The sequence below is a fragment of the Scyliorhinus torazame genome, chromosome 24 (assembly GCF_047496885.1).
Source record: "Scyliorhinus torazame isolate Kashiwa2021f chromosome 24, sScyTor2.1, whole genome shotgun sequence".
Lineage (NCBI taxonomy): Eukaryota > Metazoa > Chordata > Chondrichthyes > Carcharhiniformes > Scyliorhinidae > Scyliorhinus > Scyliorhinus torazame.
The window spans coordinates 14,088,821-14,115,133 of record NC_092730.1 but is presented as its reverse complement, the minus strand read 5'-3'; the positions used below and the strand labels follow the sequence as shown (position 1 = coordinate 14,115,133).

The window sequence follows — 26,313 nt, the reverse complement described above, 5'->3', positions numbered from 1 at the left end:
CGTCTTACCATCCAAAACAATCCGCGTTTATTCAACCTCTCGTTACAGCTAACACCCTCCAGACCAGACACCATCCTGGTAAACCTTCTTTGCACTCTCTCCAAAGCATCCACGTTCTTCTGGTCGTGTGGCAACCAGAATAGCACGCAATATTCCAAATGTGGCCTGACTGAAGTTTTATACAACTGCAACATGACCTTCCAACTCTTGTACTCAATGCCCTGGCCAATGAAGAAAAGCATGCCGTATTCTTTCTTGACCACCTTATCCACCTGCACTGCCACGTTCGTGGAACTGTGGACCTGAACGCCCAGACCCCTCTGTGTGTCAATGCTGCTAAGTGTTCTGCCATTTACTGTATAATTCACACCTGAATTTGATCTTTCAAAATGCATTACCTCGCATTTGTCCGGATTGAACTCCATCAGCCATTTCTCTCTCAACTCTACAATCTATCTATATTCTGCTGTATTCTCTGACAGTCCCCTTCTCTATCTGCAACTCCACCTATCTTAGTGTCATCTGCAAACTTGCTAATCTGACCATCTACATTTTCGTGTAGATCATATACACAAACAACCGTGGTCCCAGCACTGATGTATCCCATCTGGCCCAGGGGACTTGTCTTCTACATTTTAAGTTATCCAACGCTTCCTACTTCATTATGCTGACATGTCCTAGAGTATTCATGCACCCATCCCTAACTCAACATCTGCCATGTTCCTCTCTTTGGTGAATACCGATGCAAAATGCTTATTAAGGATCTCACCTACTTCCTCTAACTCTGTGCATAACTTCCCTTTTTTGTCCCACTTTTTATCCCACTGGCTGTTGGGAGGCCTATAGTACAACCCCAACATTGCAATTGCACCCTTCATGTTTGCTGTTCATCTTTGCCCAAGTTGCAACAAGATTGAAGTTGAGCCTTGGAATTTCAGTGTTCTGTGATGGTATGTGGATGAAGATTATACACCTGGGCTGTGAAGAACATAATTTCTGTCCTTTTCTGTCAGAAGAGAGATTTGTTATCCGAACAATTGAGGCATATTAATAAAACGGGGGGGGGGGGGGGGGACGGTTACATTTAAGACACTGCCAAATGTTCATAAACTGAAATCAGTGCAAATATTTGAAATTATCAAGTTGGCAGGCCTGAAGCAGTTAATTGTAAATTTTATCAATCCAAAAGTATGTCAATGCAACAGAAGGAAAAGGGACTGGAAGGCATTGTATAACATTGGGGTACAGTATTGGTGGCAATGGGTCTGTCACTGTATAACACTGGGGTACAGTACTGGTGGGGACGGGTCTGTCACTGTATAACACTGGGGTACAGTACTGGTGGGGACGGGTCTGTCACTGAAAACACTGGGGTACAGTACTGGTGGGGACGGGTCTGTCACTGTATAACACTGGGGTACAGTACTGGTGGGGAGGGGTCTGTCCCTGTATAACACTGGGGTACAGTACTGGTGGGGAGGGGTCTGTCGCTGCGTAATACAGGTGCAGTACTGGTGGGGACGGGTCTGTTGTTGTATAATACTGTGGTACAGTACTGGTGGGGATGGGTCTGTCACTGTATAACACTGGTATAGTACTGGTGGGGAGGGGTCTGTCACTGTATAACACTGGGGTACAGTACCGGTGGGGATGGGTCTGTCACTGGTATAACACTGGGGTACAGTACTGGTGGGGATAGGTCTGTCACGGTATAACACTGGGGTACAGTACTGGTGGAGACTGGTCTGTCACTATAACACTGAAGTACAGTACTGGTGGGGACGGGTCTGTCACTGTATAACACTGGGGTACAGTACTGGTGGGGACAGGTCTGTCACTGTATAACACTGGGGTACAGTACTGGTGGAGACAGGTCTGTCACTATAACACTGGGGTACAGTACTGGTGGGGATGGGTCTGTCATTGTATAGCACTGGGGTACAGTGCTGGTGGGGACGGGTCTGTCGCTGAATAACACTGGAGTACAGTACTGGTGGGGATGGGTCTGTCACTGTATAACACATAACACTGGGGTACATTACTGGTGGGGATGGGTCTGTCACTGTATAACACTGGAGTACAGTACTGGTGGGGATGGGTCGGTCACTGTATAACACAACACTGGGGTACATTACTGGTGGGGATGGGTCTGTCACTGTATAACACTGGGGTACAGTACTGGTGGGGATGGGTCGGTCACTGTATAACACTGGGGTACAGTACTGGTGGGGACAGGTCTGTCACTATAACACTGGGGTACAGTACTGGTGGAGACGGGTCTGTCACTGTATAACACTGGGGTACAGTACTGGTGGGGACGGGTCTGTCATTGTATAGCACTGGGGTACAGTGCTGGTGGGGACGGGTCTGTCGCTGAATAACACATAACACTGGGGTACAGTACTGGTGGGGACGGGTCTGTCACTGTGTAACACTGGGGTACAGTACTGGTGGGGACGGGTCTGTCACTGTGTAACACTGGGATACAGTACTGGTGGGGACGGGTCTGTCACTGTATAACACTGGGGTACAGTACTGGTGGGGACGGGTCTGTCACTGTATAACACTGGGATACAGTACTGGTGGGGACGGGTCTGTCACTGTATAACACTGGGGTACAGTACTGGTGGGGACGGGTCTGTCACTGTATAACACCGGGATACAGTACTGGTGGGGACGGGTCTGTCACTGTATAACACTGGGGTACAGTACTGGTGGAGACGGGTCTGTCACTGTATAACACTGGGGTACAGTACTGGTGGGGACGGGTCTGTCACTGTATAACACTGGGGTACAGTACTGGTGGGGACGGGTCTGTCACTGTATAACACCGGGATACAGTACTGGTGGGGACGGGTCTGTCACTGTATAACACAGGGGTACAGTACTGGTGGGGATGGGTCTGTCATTGTATAGCACTGGGGTACAGTAGTGCTGAGACATTCTGTAATTATTAATGACTGAAATAAGCAACTTCAGTATCCAGTGCTGTGACGCAAATGTGCTGATTGTGATTTTCTGGCCTTTTGATGTTAATTGTGTTTTATTTTGAAGGACAATGCCTGGGCAGAAAGACAAAGAAAAGGACGAGGAGAAGGCTGATGAGGAAATGGAGCAGGATTCTCCAGAGAATGAGGAGACCTCCGACGAGGAGAGTGGCAGCACCTCTGCATCCGAGGAGGAGGGCGAAGACAGCTCAGGTCAGCAAAGAAGTGTCTTTGAGGGAGCCTGCCTGAAATTGTAGCTCAGAATTGTGAATAAACGAAACTACTGGAACTTGCAGCTGGCCATGTTCTGCAGTTATCCTTTATGTTTTTTATTTAATTTCATCATGGTGGTGATAGATTTGAATTCCAAAGAACTCGAGGCATTAATGAGGCAGTTCAGAGTAAGAAGGGAGTTGGTCAGGGCGCAGAGGAAGTATTTAACTCAAAGGGGTGATGGACCATCCGCAGAGGATATGGAAGTGGACGGTTTAACCAGGATTAAGGGACACCCCGATGGGGCAGCACCTTCCCTACTGATGCAATTTTATGCCAGCTTCTCTCATAGTCAGGACGTTGTATGTTTTGTGCCTCACTGGGATGTACTGATGGGGACGTGAGACTTTCGACCAAAACCCCGCTTCCCTGATGTTACAGGACAGGGCGTTCTCCCCAGTGCATCATTCAACTCCACTCGAAACCGAGTCCCTGCTGTTTCTTGATGTGTACACAACAGCCACTACCGTACTTATTAATTTGCTGAAACACGTTGAGAGATTGAGAAGCTATATAAATACACGAGGGAGCAAGGCATAGCGACAGGGCGAGATGAAGTAAGGTGATGGAGGTTCGGATTCAGCACAAACATTGATATTGCTTGGTGGGATTGTGTGGCCCATTTCTGTGCTGTAAATTCTGTGCGTGTCTGGGAGGGTGATAAAGCGGCCGAGTATGGGACTTTTATTCGGAATCACTCGGGTCGATTTGATCTTGGGCACCTTTCATTTTCCAGAGATGGATGATGAGGATTGCGAGCGACGACGCACCGAGTGCCTGGATGAAATGTCGGACCTGGAGAAGCAGTTCACGGATCTGAAAGAACAGTACGCCACTTAGTTTCTTTTGAATATGTCACTGCTGATTTTCTCCCGTCCCGAGGGCGCTGCTTCCCTTGAGCACGGGCTCCACAACGCTCCCTGCCTCATCGCCCAAGGGACTATTCCTGACTTGCAAGGCTAGGGCGTGCGCAGAGGTCACTGGATCGCGTTTTTAAACTCCCTTTAGATATTGGGTGCGGACGAGGTCAGACTGGGCTGCGATGCTGCACGCAGTTGCATAGCTAGCCAGCACTAACTATCTAGGTTCCCACGCGCAGAGTGCCCGCCTGGCTGAGGTACTGGAGGTTAGAGCCCTCACCTCGTCGAGAGTCAGCATCTTTCGGAAAGGAGGGCGAACACCAGCAAAGAAATACTTGCTGCAGTTTGAAAAGTTGCTCAGTAAAAGTCGGGCGGAGAGAGTAAAATGGGAATGGAGGGTAAAATCAGCAACTTCTCTTTTACAGACTGTACCAAGAGAGATTGAGTCAGGTTGAAGCCAAACTGGACGAGGTGATCGCAGGGAAGGCAACTGAGTACTTGGAGCCCCTGGCTGTCCTGCAGAAGAACATGAAAATCAGAACTGAGGTAGCAGGTAATGGTCACATCAGTGGGGTAATTTAATACCCACAAGCTGTTGGACACAAGGGACAGTTTTGTGCGGGGCTCCTGTCGCGATAGGGAGAGCTATTTTAGGTCTATGTACTGTTGAGGAATAAATTATTTTAATATATGTACAGGGTGGGGACAGTTTGCGAAAGGGATCCTGGCGATATGCTGCATAAAACCACCTAGTGGCCAGAGCTGTAACTTCATCGTGACAGCTGACATGACAAAATTGAATAGTCAATATTGGCACGCACCTGTGACCAAAAGTCACGATAACAGGCAATGCGGCACGGTGGCACAGTGGTTAGCACCGCTGCCTCATGGAGCTGAGGATCCGGGTTCGATCCCGGGCCCGGGTCACTGTCCGTGTGGAGTTTGCACATTCTCCCCCATGTCTGCATGAGTCTCGGGAGATCAGCAAGAAATAATAGTGAACGTTCATCATCGGGAATGTGCAACTGGTTCCTACGAACTCTAGCAAGATTTGGCTCCTTCATGGGGAAAGGGGAAGTGAAAAATAGAGCCCAGTATCTAGTCCGCCATGGGTTTTGCAAGTGTCACACCGTGGTTTCCACCGTGTCCTGCATTCCACCTTTCCTCTGGTCTGCCCCGATCATCACGGCTCCTGAAGTTGGAGGACACTGTGAGCTGGACGGTTGACACCCAGTGGTGAAGTCCCTTGCCTTGGGGGGTGGGCAAGTGAAGTCTGAACTGGTGGGCAGAGATAGATAGATGGCGAGTGACGCGGTTGCCTTTGGAGGAGGCCGACTTGGGGTGAATGTGCAGGCTAAGATTACTACACATTGAAGAGATGAATCTTGTCCTAATTCTGCATCTGACAGGAGTATATAAAGATCTGTGTTTGGAAGTAATCCGAAACAGGTACGAGTGTGAACTGCAGGGAGCTCGGCAACATCTGGAGGTAAGGGCAGGCGGGAAAGTGGGACAACACACCACCTATCCCCTTCCATTTTGTTCTAATTTTTGCTTTGTTTTATTGTGCTAACGAGAATAGTATGTCAAACTAAATCGAAACCCGAAACACAGCTGACAGTCGCTGGTCTCCAACCTTCCCATTCCCATTGGAAAACAGGTCCACAAGTGCTGCCTGCGACCCGGCGCATCAACAATTTGCACTTCTGATTCCTGTCCCGTTTACCATCATAAAAACAGTGCTTCAGAGAGGCCACAGTGATGAGGGATGGGTCACGAAGTTCGAAAAGGGACGTGGAGAAAGGACAGGCCCAGAAAAGATTCAGCAGTCCCATCAGAACCCAAAAGCGAAGAGCCCATCAATCACCCCCTCCAAGGCAACGCCGCACACTTTCCGACATCCATTGCACACACTCCATGTAACGTTCTGTGTTATTCTCTTGGTATTTAGAGTTGTGTTTGAAAAGGCCGGTTGATTTGAGGCTATAAAGTAAAATTACTCTAAACCGGCACATTCGGAGGGAGTTTGCAGGCGGACTGCTTCTTAAAAGGCTCACCTTTCCATGCTTTTTTTATTTTGCTGTGGGTTTAGAGTGAGAAGCTGCTGCTGTTTGATAACATGCGGAATGAGCTGTTGGAGCGAATTCAGCGATTGGAAGAGGACAAGCAGAGCACAGACATCACCTCTGGTAAGTGTTCAGCGGCCTGTTTGTTTCCTACTCTGCACACCGGAAGGTGCTGGCAGTCGCTGTGGTACGGAACCCAAGTTTACTGAGCACCATGCCCGAGCAAGCAGCCGAGAAAGGCAGCGGGACTGAACCCCCCCCCCCTCGAGGGCTGATTTCTGGGAACATTTGGGAAAACATCATCACTTCAGCCTTCAAAGAGGTGAATTGGAATCGGAAGTGACTGGAAGGGGTGATTCTGAGTCAATCACTTCAGGTTGAACTACAACTGCGGGGCAGAGATTGAGGGTCAGACAGGGGGAAAGGACACAGCATTTGACATGGCGTGATTGGGGGCTCTGGAGACATTCCAGGGGCATTCACATGGTGGGAAGGCTGTGGGCGAATGGGCTGAATGGCCTCCTTCGTCAGCACCGAGCTGGTTCTGATCATTATCTTAAAGTTAAAAATCTTCCTTTTTTTTTTTGTCAGAATGGTGGAATGAGGAGGTCCGAGGGAAACGGAACAAGAAGAAGTGCGACACCTTTAAACCAGAGAAGAAGAAAAAGGCGGCAACTGTGTCTGATATCCTTCTACACCACCGGTGTTTGTTCCCCTCTATTTGTTAAAACACTATGATGCACGTGGGTCAGGTCATTGTGTGAAGCTCCACGGCTGCTGGTGGGCATGGTTGGCGGTTCAGGATTATCTTACTGTTCCCCATTGTGACCCACTCTCCAAGTGGCACTTGCCACCACAAGGAAAGGTTGAGGCAGTTAGCATCGATGCCTTTTGAAGGGTTAGTCAATAAACACGTGAGGGAGACGCGACTAGAAGCACAGGCAGAGGGGATGTGATGAAGTAAGGTGGGAGGAGGTGTGTGTGGAGCTTGTTTCTGTGTGTGAGCCAAGAGTACAGTTGGTCCCGAATGGTCTGTATCTGTACTGTATGTTCAGTGTAATGTATGCCTGTACACTCCTATCTCACAGCATTGCCCCATTGTCCGAGACTTTGAAAATTCCTATATTCTCTTTCTTCCTGTCTTTCATTCACCCGTTTCTCTCTCTTTTGATTCAGGACCGCAGGAGTAGGCCACTGAGCCCGTCAAAGCTGCTCCACCATTCAATATGATCATGGCTGATCCTCCACTTCAGAGCCGCCTTTTCCCAATGCTATCCCTTTATGTCACTGGTGTTTAGAAATCTGTCAGTCTCTGCTTTAAACAGACTCCGTGACGGAGCTACCCCACTGGGGTAGAGAATTCCAAACCTTTGATAAATCATTTAAAATAACCTTCAAATATTTTTCTCCTCATCCCAAGTGTCTCCCCCCTTATCTCGAAATTGTGACCCCTGGTTCTCGACTCCCCAACCAGGGGAAATGTCTTATCTGCATCTACCCTGTATATCCATTTACGTATTTCATAGGATTCAACGAGATCAACTCTCATTCTTTGAAATTCTAGAGCAGTGTTTTTCAAACCTTTTTTCCGGGGACCCATTTTTGCCAAACTTCTGGACCCAATCCGGCCGACCTTCGCGACCCACGCTGGCCGACCATCGCGACCCAACCCGGCCGACCATCGCGACCCACGCCGGCCGACCATCGCGACCCAACCCGGCCGACCATCGCGACCCACGCCGGCCGACCATCGCGACCCAACCCAGCCGACCATCGCGACCCAACCCGGCCGACCATCGCGACCCAACCCGGCCGACCTGCGTGACCCACCATTTTCTCTTACCTTGTTTGTTGCTGACAAAAATGGAGGAAATGTTTTTGGGTCCCTTTGGCCCCAATGGTCCCTTTGGCCCCCCAAACTTGATTTAAAAACAAAAAGGCTGCGACCATAAAAAAAAAAATTTGGCCACACTGCACATGCGTGCCCGATCATCGGTGCGCATGCGCATTTGCGCATGCACACCGATGATCGGGCACGCATGCGCAGTGTGGCCAAATTTTTAAAATCTGTTCCTGGCCATTTTGAAGGCTGCTTGCAGCCGGCATTATTAAAAGCCGGCTGTTGCGCGCGGATTTGCGCGATCGGGAGCGCCGCGACGGACGGCTCCGCGACCCTCCCGACACCCGCCCGCAACTCACCCACGGGTCACATCCCCGAGTTTCACAATGCCTGCTCAAGAGAACACAGGCCCAGTTTCCCCAGTCTCTCTTCATGGGCCAGTCCCGCCATCCCAGAACGAGTCTGTCGAACCTTCGTTGCACTCCCTCGTTGGCAATAATATTCTTCCCAGGGTAAGGGGACCAAAACTGCTCACAGCACTCCCGATGCGATCTAACCAAGATTCTATATAATTGAAACAAGACTTTGCTACTCCTGTACTCAAATCCTCTTGCGGTAAAGGATAACCTATCGTTAGCTTTCCTAATTGCTTGCTGCGGCCGGATGTCATCTTTCAGTGACTTATTGACGAGGACAGTCAGGTCCCTTTGTACATCGACACTTGCTAATCTTTTACCGTTTAAAAACAATACTCTGCAAACCTGTTCCTCCTGCCAAAGTGGATAACTTCATTGTTTTACACAGGGCTTAAGTGGGTCGGTGCAGACTTGATGGGCCGAATGGCCTCCTTCTGCACTGTATGTTCTATATTCTGTCTGCCATTTCTCAACCTTTTGACCATTTTCAATCCCCTCAAGTTTCTTTCCCAGCAGCTCCATAATACTGCACCCTTTCCGCTGCGTCTCTACACTCTTTCCTCTCCGTTAATTGTGTAAAGTGGTTGACTTAACACTTCTTGTCTCCTCTGGTCACCCTCCTTAGTGAGTGCTCAGCAGGCTGTAACGTATGTTGAACAGGGATTGAATTCGGGTTTAGTGCCTGGTCACCCTCCTTAGTGAGTGCTCAGCAAGCTGTAACGTATGTTGAACATGGATTGAATTCGAATTTAGTGCCTGATTCAAATTATACAGAGTTGCAGTCTATTCCCTCCGGGAGGGAGGCACAGTCCCACCTGGATAATGGGAACAGACCAGTCTCTGGGCCGCATGTCGCGCCAAGGACTAGGACACTTCACCATGATTAAAAACTGACAGTCCAATATATTCTGGCGCTGTCGATGTCAGCCGTGACTCGGTGGTAGCACTCATTGCTGCACCAGAAGGTCGAACATTCAAGCCTCACTGTAGGGCAATACTCGGGGAGTAAGTACCGCACTTTTAGAGGTGCCACCTTTCCGATGAACTCTCTCTGCTGCTGTAAATGGACAAAAGATAGCTCCGCCCAGGATGGGAAGGTGAGCAGGGGAGTTCTTCCCCTCTTGGCCAATATTTATCCCTCCGCTATCAGATTGGTTGGTAATCACATTTTTGTTTCTGGGAGCCTCCTGTGTACAAACTGGCAGCTGCAGTTCCCTGTGCTATGACAGTGACTGTACTTCACAAGTATTTCATTAGCTGTGCAGCATTTTGAGATGTCCTGAGACCGTGCAAGGGGCAATCTAAATGAGAGTTCAATGCTGACCATCAACTACGCCACGTTAGAACTCGTTCCAGTGGCAATTGTAGTTCGTGCAACTGATGGTGACTAGTACCTCAGAGGGCAAGAGATTTGCCAGCAGACCAATCAACTCTTGGCTCGCGCTCTCACAATCCTTGTGCTCTTAGACATCTATTCCAGCTAACACCTTGAATGTCTCGCACTCTGGATTGCTGCTCGTTCCTCGCTTCTGCTGCTCCAGTATAGAGGTGCAGCCGCTTGGTCCCTCGCCAAACTGCTTGATCCTCCCTTCCAGAAACTAGACTAACCGGTTAAAGCAAATGACTGCGTAAGCTGGAATCTGAAACAAAAACTGAAAGTGCCGGACAATCTCAGCAGGTCTGACGGCACGTGCGCAGTGAGAAGTTAGCTAACATTTACAGTCTGGATAACTCTTGGTCAGACTGACTCTTTGTTAACGGGTTATTCCCCAGAATGCCGATAGTGAGATATGTAACGAGTGTCACTGTACTTCTGATTGATCCTTGTATGTGAAGAGTTTTGAGGTGTTCCTGAGATGTGAAGCTGCTGCGGATCTCTGTAGCGGATACTTGAGGGGTGATCATATCCCTTTCATGGGACAGTTATTCCCCTCTTTTAGGATGTGGTGTGGGATAGAACGTGAATTACAGGCATAAATACATTAATATTCTCTGGTCTTCATTCCTTAACATCAGTGCACGTCCGTACATTGTCTACATGCTACGAGACATTGATATCTTGGAGGACTGGGCTGCAATTAAAAAGGTAAGCTCTGCTGTGGATTACTCTACCTGCATCTCAACAGCCTTCGATCACTTCTCATTCTCCACACCTTACTCCCAGTTCCTCAACGTGCATTCCCTTTTCTCTTTGCTCCCCATTCTTCCAACTCCCTGTTATCCAGCATTCTCCTAGCTCTCGCCAGCCACTTGTTAACCCGCACTTCATGCGTTCTCCAGCCTCCTGCACTCTCCCTCTTCTTCAACCCCTCTTACCCGTGCTCATTCCCCGCCCTCCCCACTCCTCATTCATTCTGCCGTCCCCACTCTGCTCTCTGGATTCTCAGTGCTCTCCTTCAATCTTCACATTCGCTGTTACAGTCCGGGTCTTGAAGAGTTCTGTGCGATTTATGCATTAGGTGGGTGTGACCAGGATCTTATTTTGGTTTGGAGGGGAGTATGGAGTAGTTCAGCAGAGCGGGAGAATAAACAGAGTCACTGGCTGAGGTGAGTTTTGCCAAACTCCGTTGCTGTAGGCCTGCTGTAGAGTTGGTCGGCTCCTGCCTGTGATTACCCACACAGATTTCCAGCCACCACCATGTAATGATATGCCTATTTTTTAGGCTAGTATTGTGAGGAGTCAGAACATTTTTTTGGCTTCCGCCCCAGTCCCAGTGCAGTTTCCGACTAGATATTCCAGAGATGCTGGTTCCGCATGTAGAAAAACAGAGATTTCCTTCCTGCTACAGGAGGTTTTATGGAGGCAGAGTGCAGATTCATGTGAGCTCTCTTGCCCAGTTCAATCCAAGCTGGGATAGCGACACCAAAGCATGTGATGAAGTGAGCTAAAGTTGCATTGAAGCAGGAATTGTAGCCCCCGTTTGTTTTTCCCAATTAAGGGCCAATTTAGCGTGGCCAATTCACCTACCCTCCACATCTTTGGGTTGTGGGGCTGAGACCCGCACAGCCACGGGGACAGTGACTCTGGGCTGGGATCGAACCAGGGTCCTCGGTGCCATGAGGCAGCAGTGTGCCACCGTGCCACCCCGTTGCTCCAATTTTAAGGCCCTTTTGGTCCATTAGGGTGTTTCTGCTCTGGTGAATCCTGGGAAAGCCACGTCACCCTGGTTTTCTCTTGCTCCGAGCCAGGCAGCCCAAAAGGGTAGCGTAGATCCCGGATTTATTCCGACCCTGTAAAAGGCAGATCCCGTTTCTCGAGTAGGAGGGTTGGCTGTGGATGTTGTCAGATGCTGGTGAGGTTGTGTGAGAACCGTCAGTGTTGATGAGTAGAATGATGTGGCAGCTACATGACCAATCTCCTCCTCCTCTTTCAGGCAAAAGCAGTGGTGACCCAGCAAAAGAGAAAGTCCGATGGTAAGTGAAAGGATAAGTGAAGGATCAATAGTGTTGTATACCTGTCGGTATACTGGCTGTACAGAGGTACGGTGACTGGGTATACAGGCTGTACAGAGGTACGGTGACTGGGTATACAGGCTGTGTAGCGGTACGGTGACTGGGTATACAGGCTGTACAGAGGTACGGTGACTGGGTATACAGGCTGTACAGAGGTACGGTGACTCGGTATACAGACTGTATAGTGGTACGGTGACTGGGTATACAGGCTGTACACAGGTACGGTGACTGGGTATACAGGCTGTACAGAGGTACGGTGACTGGGTATACAGGCTGTACAGAGGTACGGTGACTGGGTATACAGGCTGTACAGAGGTACGGTGACTGGGTATACAGGCTGTATAGAGGTACGGTGACTGGGTATACAGGCTGTACAGCGGTACGGTGACTGGGTATACAGGTTGTACAGAGGTACGGTGACTGGGTATACAGCTGTGCAGAGGTACGGTGACTGGGTATACAGGCTGTATAGAGGTACGGTGACTGGGTATACAGGCTGTGCAGAGGTACGGTGACTGGGTATACAGGCTGTGCAGAGGTACGGTGACTGGGTATACAGGCTGTATAGAGGTACGGTGACTGGGTGCACAGAGGTACGGTGACTGGGTATACAGGCTGTATAGAGGTACAGTGACTCAGTATACAGGCTGTAAGGAGGTACAGTGACTCTATACAGGCTGTACAGAGGTACGGTGACTGGGTATACAGGCTGTACAGAGGTACGGTGACTGGGTTATACAGGCTTTGTAGAGGTACGGTGACTGGGTATACAGGCTGTATAGAGGTACGGTGACTCAGTATACAGGCTTTGTAGAGGTACGGTGACTGGGTATACAGGCTGCACAGAGGTACAGTGACTGGGTATACAGGCTGTATAGAGGTAGGGTGACTGGGTATACAGGCTGTACAGAGGTGCAGTGACTGGGCATACAGGCTGTATAGAGGTACGGTGACTGGGTATACAGGCTGTATAGGCGTACAGTGACTCAGTATACAGGCTGTGTAGAGGTACGGTGACTGGGTATACAGGCTGTATAGCGGTACAGTGACTCAGTATACAGGCTGTATAGCGGTACAGTGACTCAGTATACAGGCTGTATAGAGGTTCAGTGACTCAGCATACAGGCTTTGTAGAGGTACGGTGACTGGGTATACAGGCTGTATAGTAGTACGGTGACTCCGTACCTCTACAAAACCTGTATACTGAGTCACCATACCTCTATACAGCCTGTATACCCAGTGACCGTACCTCTACAAAGCCTGTAAACTGTGACTGGGAATACAGGCTGTATAGAGGTACAGTGACTCAGTATACAGGCTGTACAGAGGTTCGGTGACTGGGTATACAGACTGTATAGAGATACGGTGACTGGGTATACTTGCTGTACAGAGGTACGGTGACTGGGTATACAGGCTGTACAGAGGTACGGTGACTGGGTATACAGACTGTATAGAGGTACGGTGACTGGGTATACATGCTGTATAGCCGTACGGTGACTGTGTATACAGGCTGTATAGATGTACAGTGACTCCGTATACAGGCTGTATGGAGGTACAGTGACTCAGTATACAGGCTGTACTGAGGTACGGTGACTGGGTATACAGGCTGTACAGCGGTACGGTGACTGGGTATACAGGCTGTACAGAGGTACAGTGACTGGGTATACAGGCTGTACAGAGGTACGGTGACTGGGTATACAGGCTGTATAGAGGTACGGTGACTGGGTATACAGGCTGTACAGAGGTACACTTACTGGGTATACAGGCTGTATAGAGGTAAGGTGACTGGGTACACAGGCTGTACAGAGGTTCGGTGACTGGGTATACAGACTGTATAGAGATACGGTGACTGGGTATACAGGCTGTACAGAGATACGGTGACTGGGTATACTTGCTGTGTAGAGGTACGGTGACTGGGTAGACAGGCTGTATAGACGTACAGTGACTCTGTATACAGGCTGTATAGAGGTACGGTGACTGGGTATACTTGCTGTACAGAGGTACGGTGACTGGTTATACAGGCTGTGTAGAGGTACGGTGACTGGGTATACAGGCTGTACAGAGGTACGGTGACTGGGTATACAGGCTGTATAGAGGTACAGTGACTCAGTATACAGGCTGTATAGAGGTACGGTGACTGGCGATACAGGCTGTATAGAGGTACGGTGACTCAGTATACAGGCTTTGTAGAGGTACGGTGACTGGGTATACAGGCTGTACAGAGGTACGGTGACTGGTTATACAGGCTGTACAGAGGTACGGTGACTGGGTATACAGGCTGTACAGAGGTACGGTGACTGGGTATCCAGGCTGTACAGAGGTACGATGACTGGGTATACAGGCTGTGCAGAGGTACGGTGACTGGGTATACAGGCTGTACAGAGATACGGTGACTGGGTATACAGGCTGTACAGAGGTACGGTGACTCAGTATACAGGCTGTACAGAGATACGGTGACTGGGTATACAGGCTGTATAGCGGTACGGTGACTCAGTATACAGGCTGTACAGCGGTACGGTGACTGGGTACACAGGCTGTACAGAGGTACGGTGACTGGGTATACAGGCTGTACAGAGGTACGGTGACTGGGTATACAGGCTGTAAAGAGGTACGGTGAATGGGTATACAGGCAGCATAGAGGTACGGTGACTGGGTATACAGGCTCTACAGTGGTACGGTGACTGGGTATACAGGCTGTAAAGAGGTACGGTGAATGGGTATACAGGCAGCATAGAGGTACGGTGACTGGGTATACAGGCTGTACAGAGGTACGGTAACTGGGTATACAGGCTGTACAGAGGTACGGTGACTGGGTATACAGTCTGTACAGAGGTACGGTGACTGGGTATACATCAGTACAGAGGTACGGTGACTGGGTATACAGGCTGTAGAGAGGTATGGTGACTGGGTATACAGGCTGTACAACGGTACGGTGACTGGGTATCCAGGCTGTACAGAGGTACGGTGACTGGGTATACAGGCTGTACAGAGGTACGGTGACTGGGTATACAGGCTGTACAGATGTACGGTGACTGGGTATACAGGCTGTACAGATGTACGGTGACTGGGTATACAGGCTGTACAGAGGTACAGTGACTGAGTATACAGGCAGTATAGAGATACGGTGACTGGGTATACAGGCTGTACAGAGGTACGGTGACTGGGTATACAGGCTGTACAGAGGTACGGTGACTGTGTATACAGGCTGTACAGAGGTACGGTGACTGGGTATACAGGCTGTACAGCGGTACGGTGACTGGGTATAGAGGCTGTACAGAGGTACGGTGACTGGGTATACAGGCTGTACAGATGTACGGTGACTGGGTATACAGGCTGTACAGATGTACGATGACTGGGTATACAGGCTGTATAGAGGTACGGTGACTGGGTATACAGGCTGTACAGATGTACGGTGACTGGGTATACAGGCTGTACAGATGTACGATGACTGGGTATACAGGCTGTACAGATGTACGATGACTGGGTATACAGGCTGTACAGATGTACGGTGACTGGGTATACAGGCTGTACAGATGTACGGTGACTGGGTATACAGGCTGTACAGAGGTACGGTGACTGGGTATACAGGCTGTACAGAGGTACGGTGACTGGGTATACAGGCTGTACAGAGGTACGGTGACTGGGTATACAGCTGTCTGGAGGTGCCGTGACTCTCTGGGTCACTCAATCCCTTCTGCTTTACCCCCCAGGTGCTGGTTCTGAAGCAGCCCATGGTAAGAAGGCAAAAGCCTCGTCCCAAGTGTTGAACGATACAGGTGAGTAGAAAATATTGTCCAACCTCCACCTCGTTCTTGCTTACTGCTTCTCATTTCTTGTGCTCACTGTTCCTGCTCTTCAGCCTCCCTCTTTCCTCTTGTCCTGCACCATTTTTCGCACAGTCCCATATTCCTATGTAAGGAACATTCCATCATGTCCGCAACTTCCAAATGGACCAACCCTGCATCACCTGCTTTCTCATTGTGTGCCTCACCTTGCCACAACCCCTTTTCTCTGTGCATGAACCCACTCACACTGTCTACTTCACTGTGCTTGTGTCCTCCCCAGGAATCATATTCCACATCTCCTTTCCCCCTTTCATTGACAGCAGCAGCCAATGTGAAACTTCACCGGCCCCCTCTGACATGATATCCTTTCCACGTCAGCCACCTCTCAAAGATTGGCAATGTCACATTGAATTAATGGCAGATCACCTTCCTAATTGGCTAGCCTGCCAAACCTGCCCTGCGCCCCCCTGCCCCGCTAATGTGCCTGCCCCTCTCAGCGCCTCCCACCTGCCCTGCCCTGCTGCCTCCACAGTAGCCATCCTCCAAAGCAATAGGAAATAGTCTGCAGACGGGATCAGAGCTGAGGGTGAGCCACTCCTCTCTCCCTCTCATCTCTCTCTGTCAACATTACCAGTTGTATTCAGCGCAGAGCTTTCGGGAATCTTTGTTGTATTACTTCAAATTATAAGGAAGGTGTCCATCACATTTTTTAAAAAAATCATCCCAAAGATTTCCACATCCGGGCAGCACGGTGGCGCAGTGGTCGGCATTGCTGCCTCGCGGCGCCGAGGACCCGGGTTCGACCCCGGGTCACTGTCCGCCTGGAGTTTGCACGTTCTCCCCGTGTCTGCGTGGGTCTCACTCCCACAACCCAAAGATGTGCAGGGTTAGGTGGATTGGCCGCGCTAAATTGCTCCTTAATTGGAAACATTTAAAAAATATATATTTCACATCCAATTATGAAATGTTGAACTATAAGCAAATGTGCAGCCATTTTCCACACAGCAAGAGCCCAGGAATATGAACAATCAGTTACTCATGTTTCCCCAGTGTTGTTGGTTCAGAGGATTATTGGCCCTGGCCGAAGTCCCCTCCTCTTTCCGTGGTGTTGTGGGATGTTTTTAATAATCTGCAGGATGGTATCTTTCCACAAGATGTCACCCCCAAGTCCCACAGTGGGACTTGCACCCACAGCCCCCTGACTCTGAGGGCTGTCCGCTGAGCCAGACTGGTTGTAATGTTTGCAAACGCATTGATGTTGACTCTCTTGGCTGGCAGCCAAAGTCGGCTTTAGCAAGAATGAAAGACTTGGAGAAAAGAGAGGTTTAATGGGTCTGTTCCCCTCCGCAGCTTTGCCGAAACCTGAGAAACATTTGTACACAGCCAAGTGTGAGGAAGGAAGACTCTTCTACGAGGGAGACTGGTACAGCAAGGGGCAGAGCATCGTACTGGAGATAAAGGATGAAGCGCCCTCACAGTAAGCAGTCTGGCACTCTATACATCTGTTTGTGAATTTCTCACACCAATTGGATTGGGCGCTCCTCAAATTCTTTCTGTGCAGAGTTGCACTGTGTCCACAAACCCGGGAAGAGCGGGAACAGAGAGTGTGATCTCGTCTTTACCCCTGGCTGATTACACCCTCTCGTTAACCACGGGCCCACTCACAGAGGCTGTCACCAAGAGGAGATCAGCTAACCCGACACAAGCCTCTCTCCACATCGGGCACTGCAGCCCCAGTGGGAGCCCCCACTCTCAACGATCTAACATAAGGTTTTTTTAACAATGACTTTTGTTGATGCGCAGCTCATGTGGAGGCCGGGGGTAGTCACTGATCTGTGCCTATCCTCACACTGCCTCATAGCTAACTCTCCCCTACGGTATTCCTGTACTTAATACCACTCACTTGGTACATCATCTCTCATTTAAGGTGAGATGGCATTGACAATCACTGTCTTCCTCTATATGATTCGGTCTGGTGTTCCATTGCTCTATTTTTAATATGTTTCCCTGCTGCTGCTCTCCCTTAACTTGCTGCAGCCACTCATAGACGCATAGTGCATTAGAGGTTCCAAATGACTGCTCCTTATTCTGTGGAACCTGCTCCTAAACACCAGCTCGTTTCAGTCTTTTCTTCAGTTGCCCTCGCAGGCACTCTGCGTTCTCTTTTCCCTCTTCTCTGTGAAATGTGTTTTTGACACCAGCGTCAAGCCACAGGTTTCTGTCCCTGATTACTGTCCAGTCTTGGGAAAAGTGTGCACATGCGTAGATATTGGATGAGGACGGGCTGACAGGGGGGACGGGGGGGGGGGGGGGGGGGGAGAGAGAGAGAGTTGATGCTCTCCACGGTCACCTATCCTGCTAGCAGCTCCTTGTGGTCCTGGAGGATTGCCGGCGTTCAAAGAGCTGCAACCCATCACGGTGTTGGCACTTTGAACCAGAGGCCTTTCTGATTAGTCTGGACCGAATCCCGATTGAATTTGTCAAAAGATCCTTGCGTCCCACTGAGATTGGGGCAGCACGGCCACTTAGTGGCTGCCCACGTGCTGAATCTATCGTCCTCGAAGGAGCGACGGAGTAAACTCTGGTAAACTGATCTGCTGGCCTTGTTTGGTTCCCTGTTGATGAATGCGATTCTCTTTGTTTACCCACTAGTGCCACGATCACGGCTGTCAGCACAGGAGAGGTCTGGCTCCGGCGGTTAGATGGAAGCAAAACCAAATTGTACGTCAGCCAGCTCCAAAAAGGGAAATACTCCATTCACAAGGCATGACCTTTTGACACTAAACCTCCACCAACCCTGCCGCTGAGGAAAAGCTTCTCATTGCAAAAAAAAAAAATTAATTGATTCTAGAAAAGGAAAAAGCACATGTTGATGATCAGCTTGCCACCCGGGGTTTACATGGAAGATCAGCACCGAGGAACCCGGTGTGACTTCACTATGGAACTTACCACGGTTAGACGACCATGAGCGAATCAAATTCTCACTCGGGCTTCTAGGGGAAAAAAACAAACTTCTGACAGAAACAGCCGGCTTTGGGGAGGCCGGCTAAACAGAATCTCTCCCCCACCCCCCTCCAGTGCCTCCTCCTCCAGCTTGCTCGCAAAATTCACTAGTGGTGGAGCCGAGAGAATCTTCTCGCACTTTTCTTCTCCCGTTATCTTTTCTTTTGGTGACCTACTTACTCTGCACTAAGACTCTGATCTGCGCCAGGCAGCCAACCGCAGGATAATTACACAGAGAAAAAATGAAATGCCCATGCGGAGCCTGCATCCAACTTGCTTCACGGTTTGGAGTTAGACGGCACAGTTCAACTGTAGATACAACTTTCCATTGTACAGCACTTTTTAAAAACTGGACCGACGCTAGTCCTGAGCACTAAACCATGGAGATCGTGTGAAAAAGAAAGTTTATTTCAAATCTATTGAAGCCTTAAAAAAAAAAAGACATCTATTAAAATAAATATTTGACATTTAGGCTGCTCGCGATTCTTATTTTGATTGAAGCCGCCACTCCTGAGGGTCACAATCTCTTCTGTTTATGTATACCCTGGCGCAGTCTCTGCATTGATCCAATCCCCTCTTTTTTTCCCCCTCCCCCTACACACACACACTTCCCAGGGGCTTTTCACAGTAACTTCATTTGAAGCTTACTTGTGACAATAAGAGATTTCCATTTCGTTTTCATTTTGCTCAAGGAGGGGAGAATCGCCACAAATCCCTGTTCCTGATCTCTGTCCCACGACGTACGTGTAGCTTTCAGGACAGGAGTAGACGTGGCTGCGCTGCCCTCAAAGAACAAGAACAAAGAAAAGTACAGCACAGGAACAGGTCCTTCGGCCCTCCAAGCCCGTGCCGACCATGCTGCCCGACTAAACTACAATCTTCTACACTTTCTGGGACCGTATCCCTCTATTCCCATCCTATTCATGTATTTGTCAAGATGCCCCTTAAATGTCACTATCGTCCCTGCTTCCACCACCTCCTCCGGTAGCGAGTTCCAGGCACCTACTACCCTTTGTGTAAAAAAAACTTGCCTAGTACATCTACTCTAAACCTTGCCCCTCGCACCTTAAACCTATGCCCCCTAGTAATTGACCCCTCTACACTGGGGAAAAGCCTCTGACTATCCACTCTGTCTATGCCCCTCATAATTTTGTAGACCTCTATCAGGTCGCCCCCCAAAATCCGTCGTTCCAGTGAGAACAAACCGAGTTTATTCAACCGCTCCTCATAGCTAATGCCCTCCATACCAGGCAACATTCTGGTAAATCTCTTATGCACCCTCTCTAAAGCCTCCACATCCTTCTGGTAGTGTGGTGACCAGAATTGAACACTATACTCCAAGTGTGGCCTAACTAAGGTTCTATACAGCTGCAACATGACTTGCCAATTCAGTGCCCCGGCCAATGAAGGCAAGAATGCCGTATGCCTTCTTGACTACCTTCTCCACCTGTGTTGCCCCTTTCAGTGACCTGTGGACCTGTACACCTAGATCTCTCTGACTTTTAATACTTTTGAGGGTTCTACCATTCACTGTATATTCCCTACCTGCATTAGACCTTCCAAAATGCATTACCTCACATTTGTCTGGATTAAACTCCATCTGCCATCTCTCCGCCCAAGTCTCCAAACAATCTAAATCCTGCTTTATCCTCTGACAGTCCTCATCGCTATCCGCAATTCCACCAACCTTTGTGTCGTCTGCAAACTTACTAATCAGACCAGTTACATTTTCCTCCAAATCATTTATATATACTACAAACCGCAACGGTCCCAGCACTGATCCCTGCGGAACACCACTAGTCACAGCCCTCCAATTAGAAAAGCATCCTTCCATTGCTACTCTCTGCCTTCTATGACCTAGCCAGTTCAGTATCCACCTTGCCAGCTCACCCATGATCCCATGTGACTTCACCTTTTGTACTAGTCTACCATGAGGGACCTTGTCAAAGGCCTTCCTGAAGTCCATATTGACAACATCCACTGCCCTACCTGCATCAATCATCTCTGTGACCTCTTCAAAAAACTATCAAGTTAGTGAGACACGACCTCCCCTTCACAAAACCATGCTGCCTCTCACTAATACCAAATGGGAGTAGATCCTGTCTCGAAGAATTCTCTCCAGTAATTTCCCTACCACTGACGTAAGGCTCACCGGCCTGTAGTTCCCTGGATTATCCTTGCTACCCTTCTTAAACAGAGGAACAACATTGGCTATTCTCCAGTCCTCTGGGACATCACCTGAAGACAGTGAGGATCCAAAGATTTGTCAAGGCCTCAGCAATTTCCTCTCTATCTTCCTTCAGTATTCTGGGGTAGCTCCCATCAGGCCCTGGGGACTTATCTACCATAATATTTTTCAAGACGCCCAACACCTCGTCTTTTTGGATCTCAATGTGACCCAGGCTATTTACACACCCTTCTCCAGACTCCACATCCACCAATTCCTTCTCTTTGGTGAATACTGATGCAAAGTATTCATTTAGTACCTCGCCCATTTCCTTTGGATCCACACATAGATTCCCTTGCCTATCCTTCAGTGGGCCAACCCTTTCCCTGGCTACCCTCTTGCTTTTTATGTACGTGTAAAAAGCCTCGCTGTTGAATAACTTGCAGAGGCGCACGGCAGGTCACTTTCGGTACTCCAGTAGCCTTCGGCACCTTCTGCGATAGGGCAGAGAAAGGAAATGGCAGCCTCTTTATTGCAGCGGCGTTCAGCACCTTGAAGTGGGCACCCCCCCCCCCCCTCCTCTCCTCTCCCCCCCCCCCCACTGAAGCCTCCTTGGGCAGGATGAGGCCAGGCAGAGACAGTAGTGGTTCACAGTAGGTGGGGAAGGAAAGTTCAGCTGGGGTCACTCGCTGCCTTGCCAGAATCGTGGGGTCATCAGCTATAAATAATAATAATCTTTAGTGTCACAAGTGGACTTACATTAACACTGCAATGAAGTTACTGCGAAAAGCCCCTCGTCGCCACATTCCGGTGCCTGTTCGGGTACACGGAGGGAGAATCCAGAATGTCAAAATTGCCTAACAGCACGTCTTTTGAGACTTGTGGGAGGAAACCCACGCAGACACGGGGAGAACGTGCAGACTCCGCACAGTGACCCAAGCCGGGAATCGAACCCGGGACCCTGGCGCTGTGAAGCAACAGTGCTAACCACCGTGCTGCAGCCGTGAAGCATGAGACTGTGAACAGACTCTCCCTGCATTCTTAATTTAAAATAAGTTCCAAACCATCGCCTAAAATGGAAGCTGATTGATCCATGGGAGTGACTGGGAAAAGATTGGGTCCATTTGGATTCTTTATCGGGTGGGGGGGGGGGGGGAGGGATTGAATCAACAATCACTGGATTTATTTGCAGCGAATTATTTGCTTGAGTGTCATGCAATGGTCTAATGTCTACTGATGGTAATTATCTTTCTCGATTGCTTCCCACCTTTCCCTGCAAACACTAGGGATAATAGATGAAGGGCGAGGTTTTATTGTTGTCAAAACTAAAAACCGGCCTACAAGGTTGTTCGGAAATTTCGAACCCGTCCTCTCCAATGCTGTGTAGAAGTATCTCAAAATTAACTTTAGTGAAGAAACACAGTGAGAGCCTTCCTGACACCTCTTTCGGCCAGGGTATTACAGGAGATGGATGAACTCCCTTCTCTCTTCCCTCTCCGTCCTTTGCCTGGGTTCCAATGGCCACCTTGATCGCCGGGTCCTCTCTTAGCTGATATGAGATCCTCGGTTATTTTCCTGCTCAATCGCCCCTATCCCTGTCTGCGATGGAATACCTGAAACTGTGCACAGCACCGAGGGCCTTTCACTGATGCATGCATGCGCGCACATGGCTTCCCTTCTGTGCCATTCCGGTTCTATGTTCTCCCCAAGCTTTAACTACGCTCAAAATGAAGCACAAGCACTGCTTAGGGCCATGTTCAATCCCAGATTGCACAAACGAAGCAGACTAGGTTGGGGCTATGTTTTGAGTGTGAATTCCAACAGTCCCCCAGCCAGGCTGACTGCCAACTGAAGAAAGATTATGGCTTTGAATATGGTTTGAAGTGACTTTTGCCCGCGCTCTCCCCAACTGCACACTCCCAGAGAATGACAGAATAGTCACAGGGGGTAAGGCTATTATCCAGCCCCTTATTTCTACCCTGGCTCTCCAAAGGGGAAATTCACCTAGTGCCCCCCGATCCGGCACACTCTGCCATTGCCACATAATAATCCACTTCCCACTTGAAAACTTCGATCGAACTTGCCGGCCTCCACCGCTCTCTCGGACAGTGCATGAACATGGTCCGCGCCCTGTTGGCCCAGTCATCTCAAATCCGTGCCCTCCGGTTCCTGGCGGCAACAGTTTCTCCCCGTCCAGACCCCCCCTCGCGATTTCGAATACCTCTTTATCAAACCTAAAAATTAATTCGCGAGCCCAAATTTGCTCGGGGCGCGCAGTGCCTCCGAGCCTCACATCAACTGGTCGGCCGGTAAGTTCATTTCTTTTATTAATTATCTACATCACAGTCCCAGCCTGAAGTGGTGGCCTCCGGGCAGTTCCCACTCCACAGCTACCATGCCAGCCGCTGTCTGTACACTCAATATTGTAGCTGACAGCCCACTGCGGTTGCCCGCCTGTAATCCTCCTAGTTCGCATCTCCCGGAGTGATAGGGCGTTGCCATATTGAGTGAGCGTCTGGCAGTTCTTTGGTCAATCCTTCTGCACGGCGGCGCTCGTGTTTTCAGCAAAGCCCCCCCGTATGGAGTGCGCCAAATCGTCCGCATAAATTCTTTTTCGGAAAAAGAGCAATCGATACAAAAGACAAAATCGGACAATCAAACTCCGCCAACTGAAGGCATGAAATGGGGCGACGGTAAAATTAGGCGTCTTTCCCTCAGAGTATTAAATAGGCGTAAAACAAGTGTTTTTCAATGTTAACATTTGATAACGTGTTTCCCACCCCCCTTCCTTCGAGGATCTGGCTGGCCGGGGGAAAAGAATGGACGACGAGGATGGTCATTTTCTTGTTTGCTGCTGTAGCGTTTGCCCGCCCTGCGGCCTAACTCCTCTTGCGGCGTATGCAGATGTTGTGGCGCCGCGTGGGCACAAAGCCCTGGTAGCAGGTACACCGGTATGATCCCACGGTATTTGTGCAGCGCGCGTTCTTACACAGGTACCGCTTACGTTGCAGGTCACGACACTCGTTGATATCTGTGGGGCAAAGGGGGACAAAGTCAGCGGAGAAGGCCACGGGAACGACACAGTGCAAACTGTACTATACAAAACACGGGCTGGAGATGTGCACCTCCCGCCACAATTGTTTTAAAATTGTAGCAGCCAAAGGGTTTCGCAGTTTCCAGATATGTGTGTGACGAGAAACGCAGAGTATTGGCAACATAAGCTACTGGGAAAACTCTTTGTTCTCGGGTCAGAACATCAGTAACCAGGGGACTCGGAGTGACTCGGAACACCACGGTCAAATTTGTCCCAGACGTGGGTCACAGCCGCCTCTGCTGGCTCAAAGTGTGCCACGTGAAATGGGCTCTGTTGACCCAACAGTGCTTTGGAGGCTCTCTTCTAGAACTGGGGATGATGAAAGATTATTGGGGACAGTGTTAGATACTCTGTATCTAACCCCGTGCTGTACTTGTCCTGGGAGTGTTTGATGGGGGACAGTGTAGAGGGAGTTTTACTCTGTATCTAACCCCGTGCTGTACCTGTCCCTGGAGTGTTTGATGGGGACAGTGTGGAGGGAGCTTTACTCTGTATCTAACCCCGTGCTGTACCTGTCCCTGGAGTGTTTGATGGGGGGCAGTGTAGAGGGAGCTTTACTCTGTATCTAACCCCGTGCTGTACCTGTCCCTGGAGTGTTTGATGGGGGGGCAGTGTAGAGGGAGCTTTACTCTGTATCTAACCCCGTGCTGTACCTGTCCCTGGAGTGTTTTGATGGGGGGCAGTGTAGAGGGAGCTTTACTCCGTATCTATCCCCGTGCTGTACCCGTCCTTGTCCTGGGAGTGTTTGATGGGGGGCAGTGTAGAGGGAGCTTTACTCTGTATCTAACCCCGTGCTGCACCTGTCCGGGGAGAGTTTGACGGCGACAGTGTAGAGGAAGCTTTACTCTGTATCTAGCCCCGTGCTGTACCTGTCCTGGAGTGTTTGATGGGGACAGTGTAGAGGGAACTTTACTCTGTATCTAACCCCGTGCTGTACCTATCCTGGGAGTGTTTGATGGGGAACAGTGTAGAGGGAGCTTTACTCTGTATCTAACCCCGTGCTGTACCTGTGTTTGAAAGGGACTGTGTATTATGTATTTGTGATACATACTGACTAATTAGATATTTAAATCATCTTACTTGATAATAGCTTTATCTGCAAAACACTGACACGATGTGTCCAGTGTAAATCGAGATAAACGGGAACCTTCAGTCCATGCAAATGCAGTCTGTCGTCCAGATTTATACATACCTCTGCATTTCCCGCTGCTGTCTAACTGGAAGCCTTTGTAGCATTCGCACCGACTTCTCCCTCGCGCACAGCGCCCGTGCCTACAGGAACACTCCTCGGAGTCATCGTCAGAACTGTTATCTGCGTAGAGGCAAACAAATCATAGCAATCCCACACAACAATGGCCCTGCCCAAACCCTCCTTCGCACCACCGACAATTAGTGAGGGACGAACATTTCAATGCAACATCTCGCTTGTATCAGGCTGGCCCAGGGTGAACCAGGAATGGACCGCTGGTGTTGGGGGGGGGGGCCATTATCTCTTGCGCGGTACAGAGACAGGAATGCTGCCATCGTGAGGTGATTCGGAGAGTTTTGTGTTGCAGTGTTAGAACTTATTCTATCTCTCTCTTTCCACCTTCCCTTATTAGTCCTTAGCACCTCTTTTCTACTTTACTTTCACCTCTATTTTTTTCACTCTTCTCCGCCCCCGTCAAGCTGCACCCTTCTATTTTAGCTGGCTTTCCATTCCTCTGTCCTATTGGCTGGGTAATGTGAGGTCAGTGTATTTGAAGCTTGCCTTTCCTCAGATCAGCCCCTTGGTAGCGGAACCATAGAATCCCTACAGTGCAGAAGGAGGGCATTCAGCCCATCGAGCCTGCACCGACCCCTCTGAAAGAGCGCCTCACTTAGGCCCATTCCCCCCTTCCCTATCCACGTAACCCAACCCAACCTGTGCATCTTTGGACGGAGAGGAGAAGCCGGAACGCCCGGAGTATCATTGTGTTCCTTTTTATTTCATAAAGGAATTAGATAGAGCTCTTGGGGCTAAAGGAATCGAGGGATATTGGGTGGGGTGGGATCAGCGTATTGAACTTGACGATCCACCGTGATCATAATGGAGGGCGGCACAGTGGTTAGCACTGCTGCCTCACGGCGCCGAGGTCCCAGGTTCAATCCCGGCCCCCTGTCCGTGTGGAGTTTGCACCTTCTCCCCGTGTCTGTGTGGGTCTCACCCCCCACAACCCAAAAATGTGCAGGCTGGGTGGATTGGCCGCGTTAAATTGCCACATAATTGGGGGGGGGGGGGGAGAGAGAATGAATTGGGTACTCTATTGTTTTAATATAAATTTAAAGAATGGTGGAGCAGGCTCGCGGGGCCGAATGGCCTCCTTCCGCTTTCTAAGTACGTTTCTATG

General features: G+C 49.7%; 1 protein-coding gene and 1 long non-coding RNA gene across 2 annotated transcripts in view; one reads left to right on the top strand and one right to left on the bottom strand.

Moving 5' to 3' along the window:
• The window catches only part of LOC140399903 (breast cancer metastasis-suppressor 1 homolog), a 90,115-nt gene extending 70,961 nt beyond the window's left edge, over positions 1-19,154 (top strand). The window contains exons 2-12 of the mRNA XM_072489383.1: positions 3,055-3,200; positions 3,997-4,087; positions 4,546-4,673; positions 5,530-5,609; positions 6,213-6,309; positions 6,778-6,870; positions 10,464-10,528; positions 11,817-11,856; positions 15,606-15,671; positions 17,031-17,157; positions 18,333-19,154. Coding sequence (XP_072345484.1) covers positions 3,059-3,200; positions 3,997-4,087; positions 4,546-4,673; positions 5,530-5,609; positions 6,213-6,309; positions 6,778-6,870; positions 10,464-10,528; positions 11,817-11,856; positions 15,606-15,671; positions 17,031-17,157; positions 18,333-18,450 — 1,047 coding nt within the window. The 5' untranslated portion in view covers positions 3,055-3,058 and the 3' untranslated portion in view covers positions 18,451-19,154. The remainder of the gene's footprint in view (positions 1-3,054; positions 3,201-3,996; positions 4,088-4,545; positions 4,674-5,529; positions 5,610-6,212; positions 6,310-6,777; positions 6,871-10,463; positions 10,529-11,816; positions 11,857-15,605; positions 15,672-17,030; positions 17,158-18,332) is intronic.
• Positions 19,155-23,160: 4,006 nt separating this feature from the next.
• On the bottom strand, positions 23,161-25,419 carry LOC140399902 (uncharacterized). The gene is made up of 2 exons (XR_011937917.1): positions 25,137-25,419; positions 23,161-23,881 (listed from the first exon to the last, which is right to left on the bottom strand). It is a non-coding gene; the product is annotated as an uncharacterized lncRNA (long non-coding RNA).
• Between the last annotated feature and the right edge of the window lie 894 nt (positions 25,420-26,313).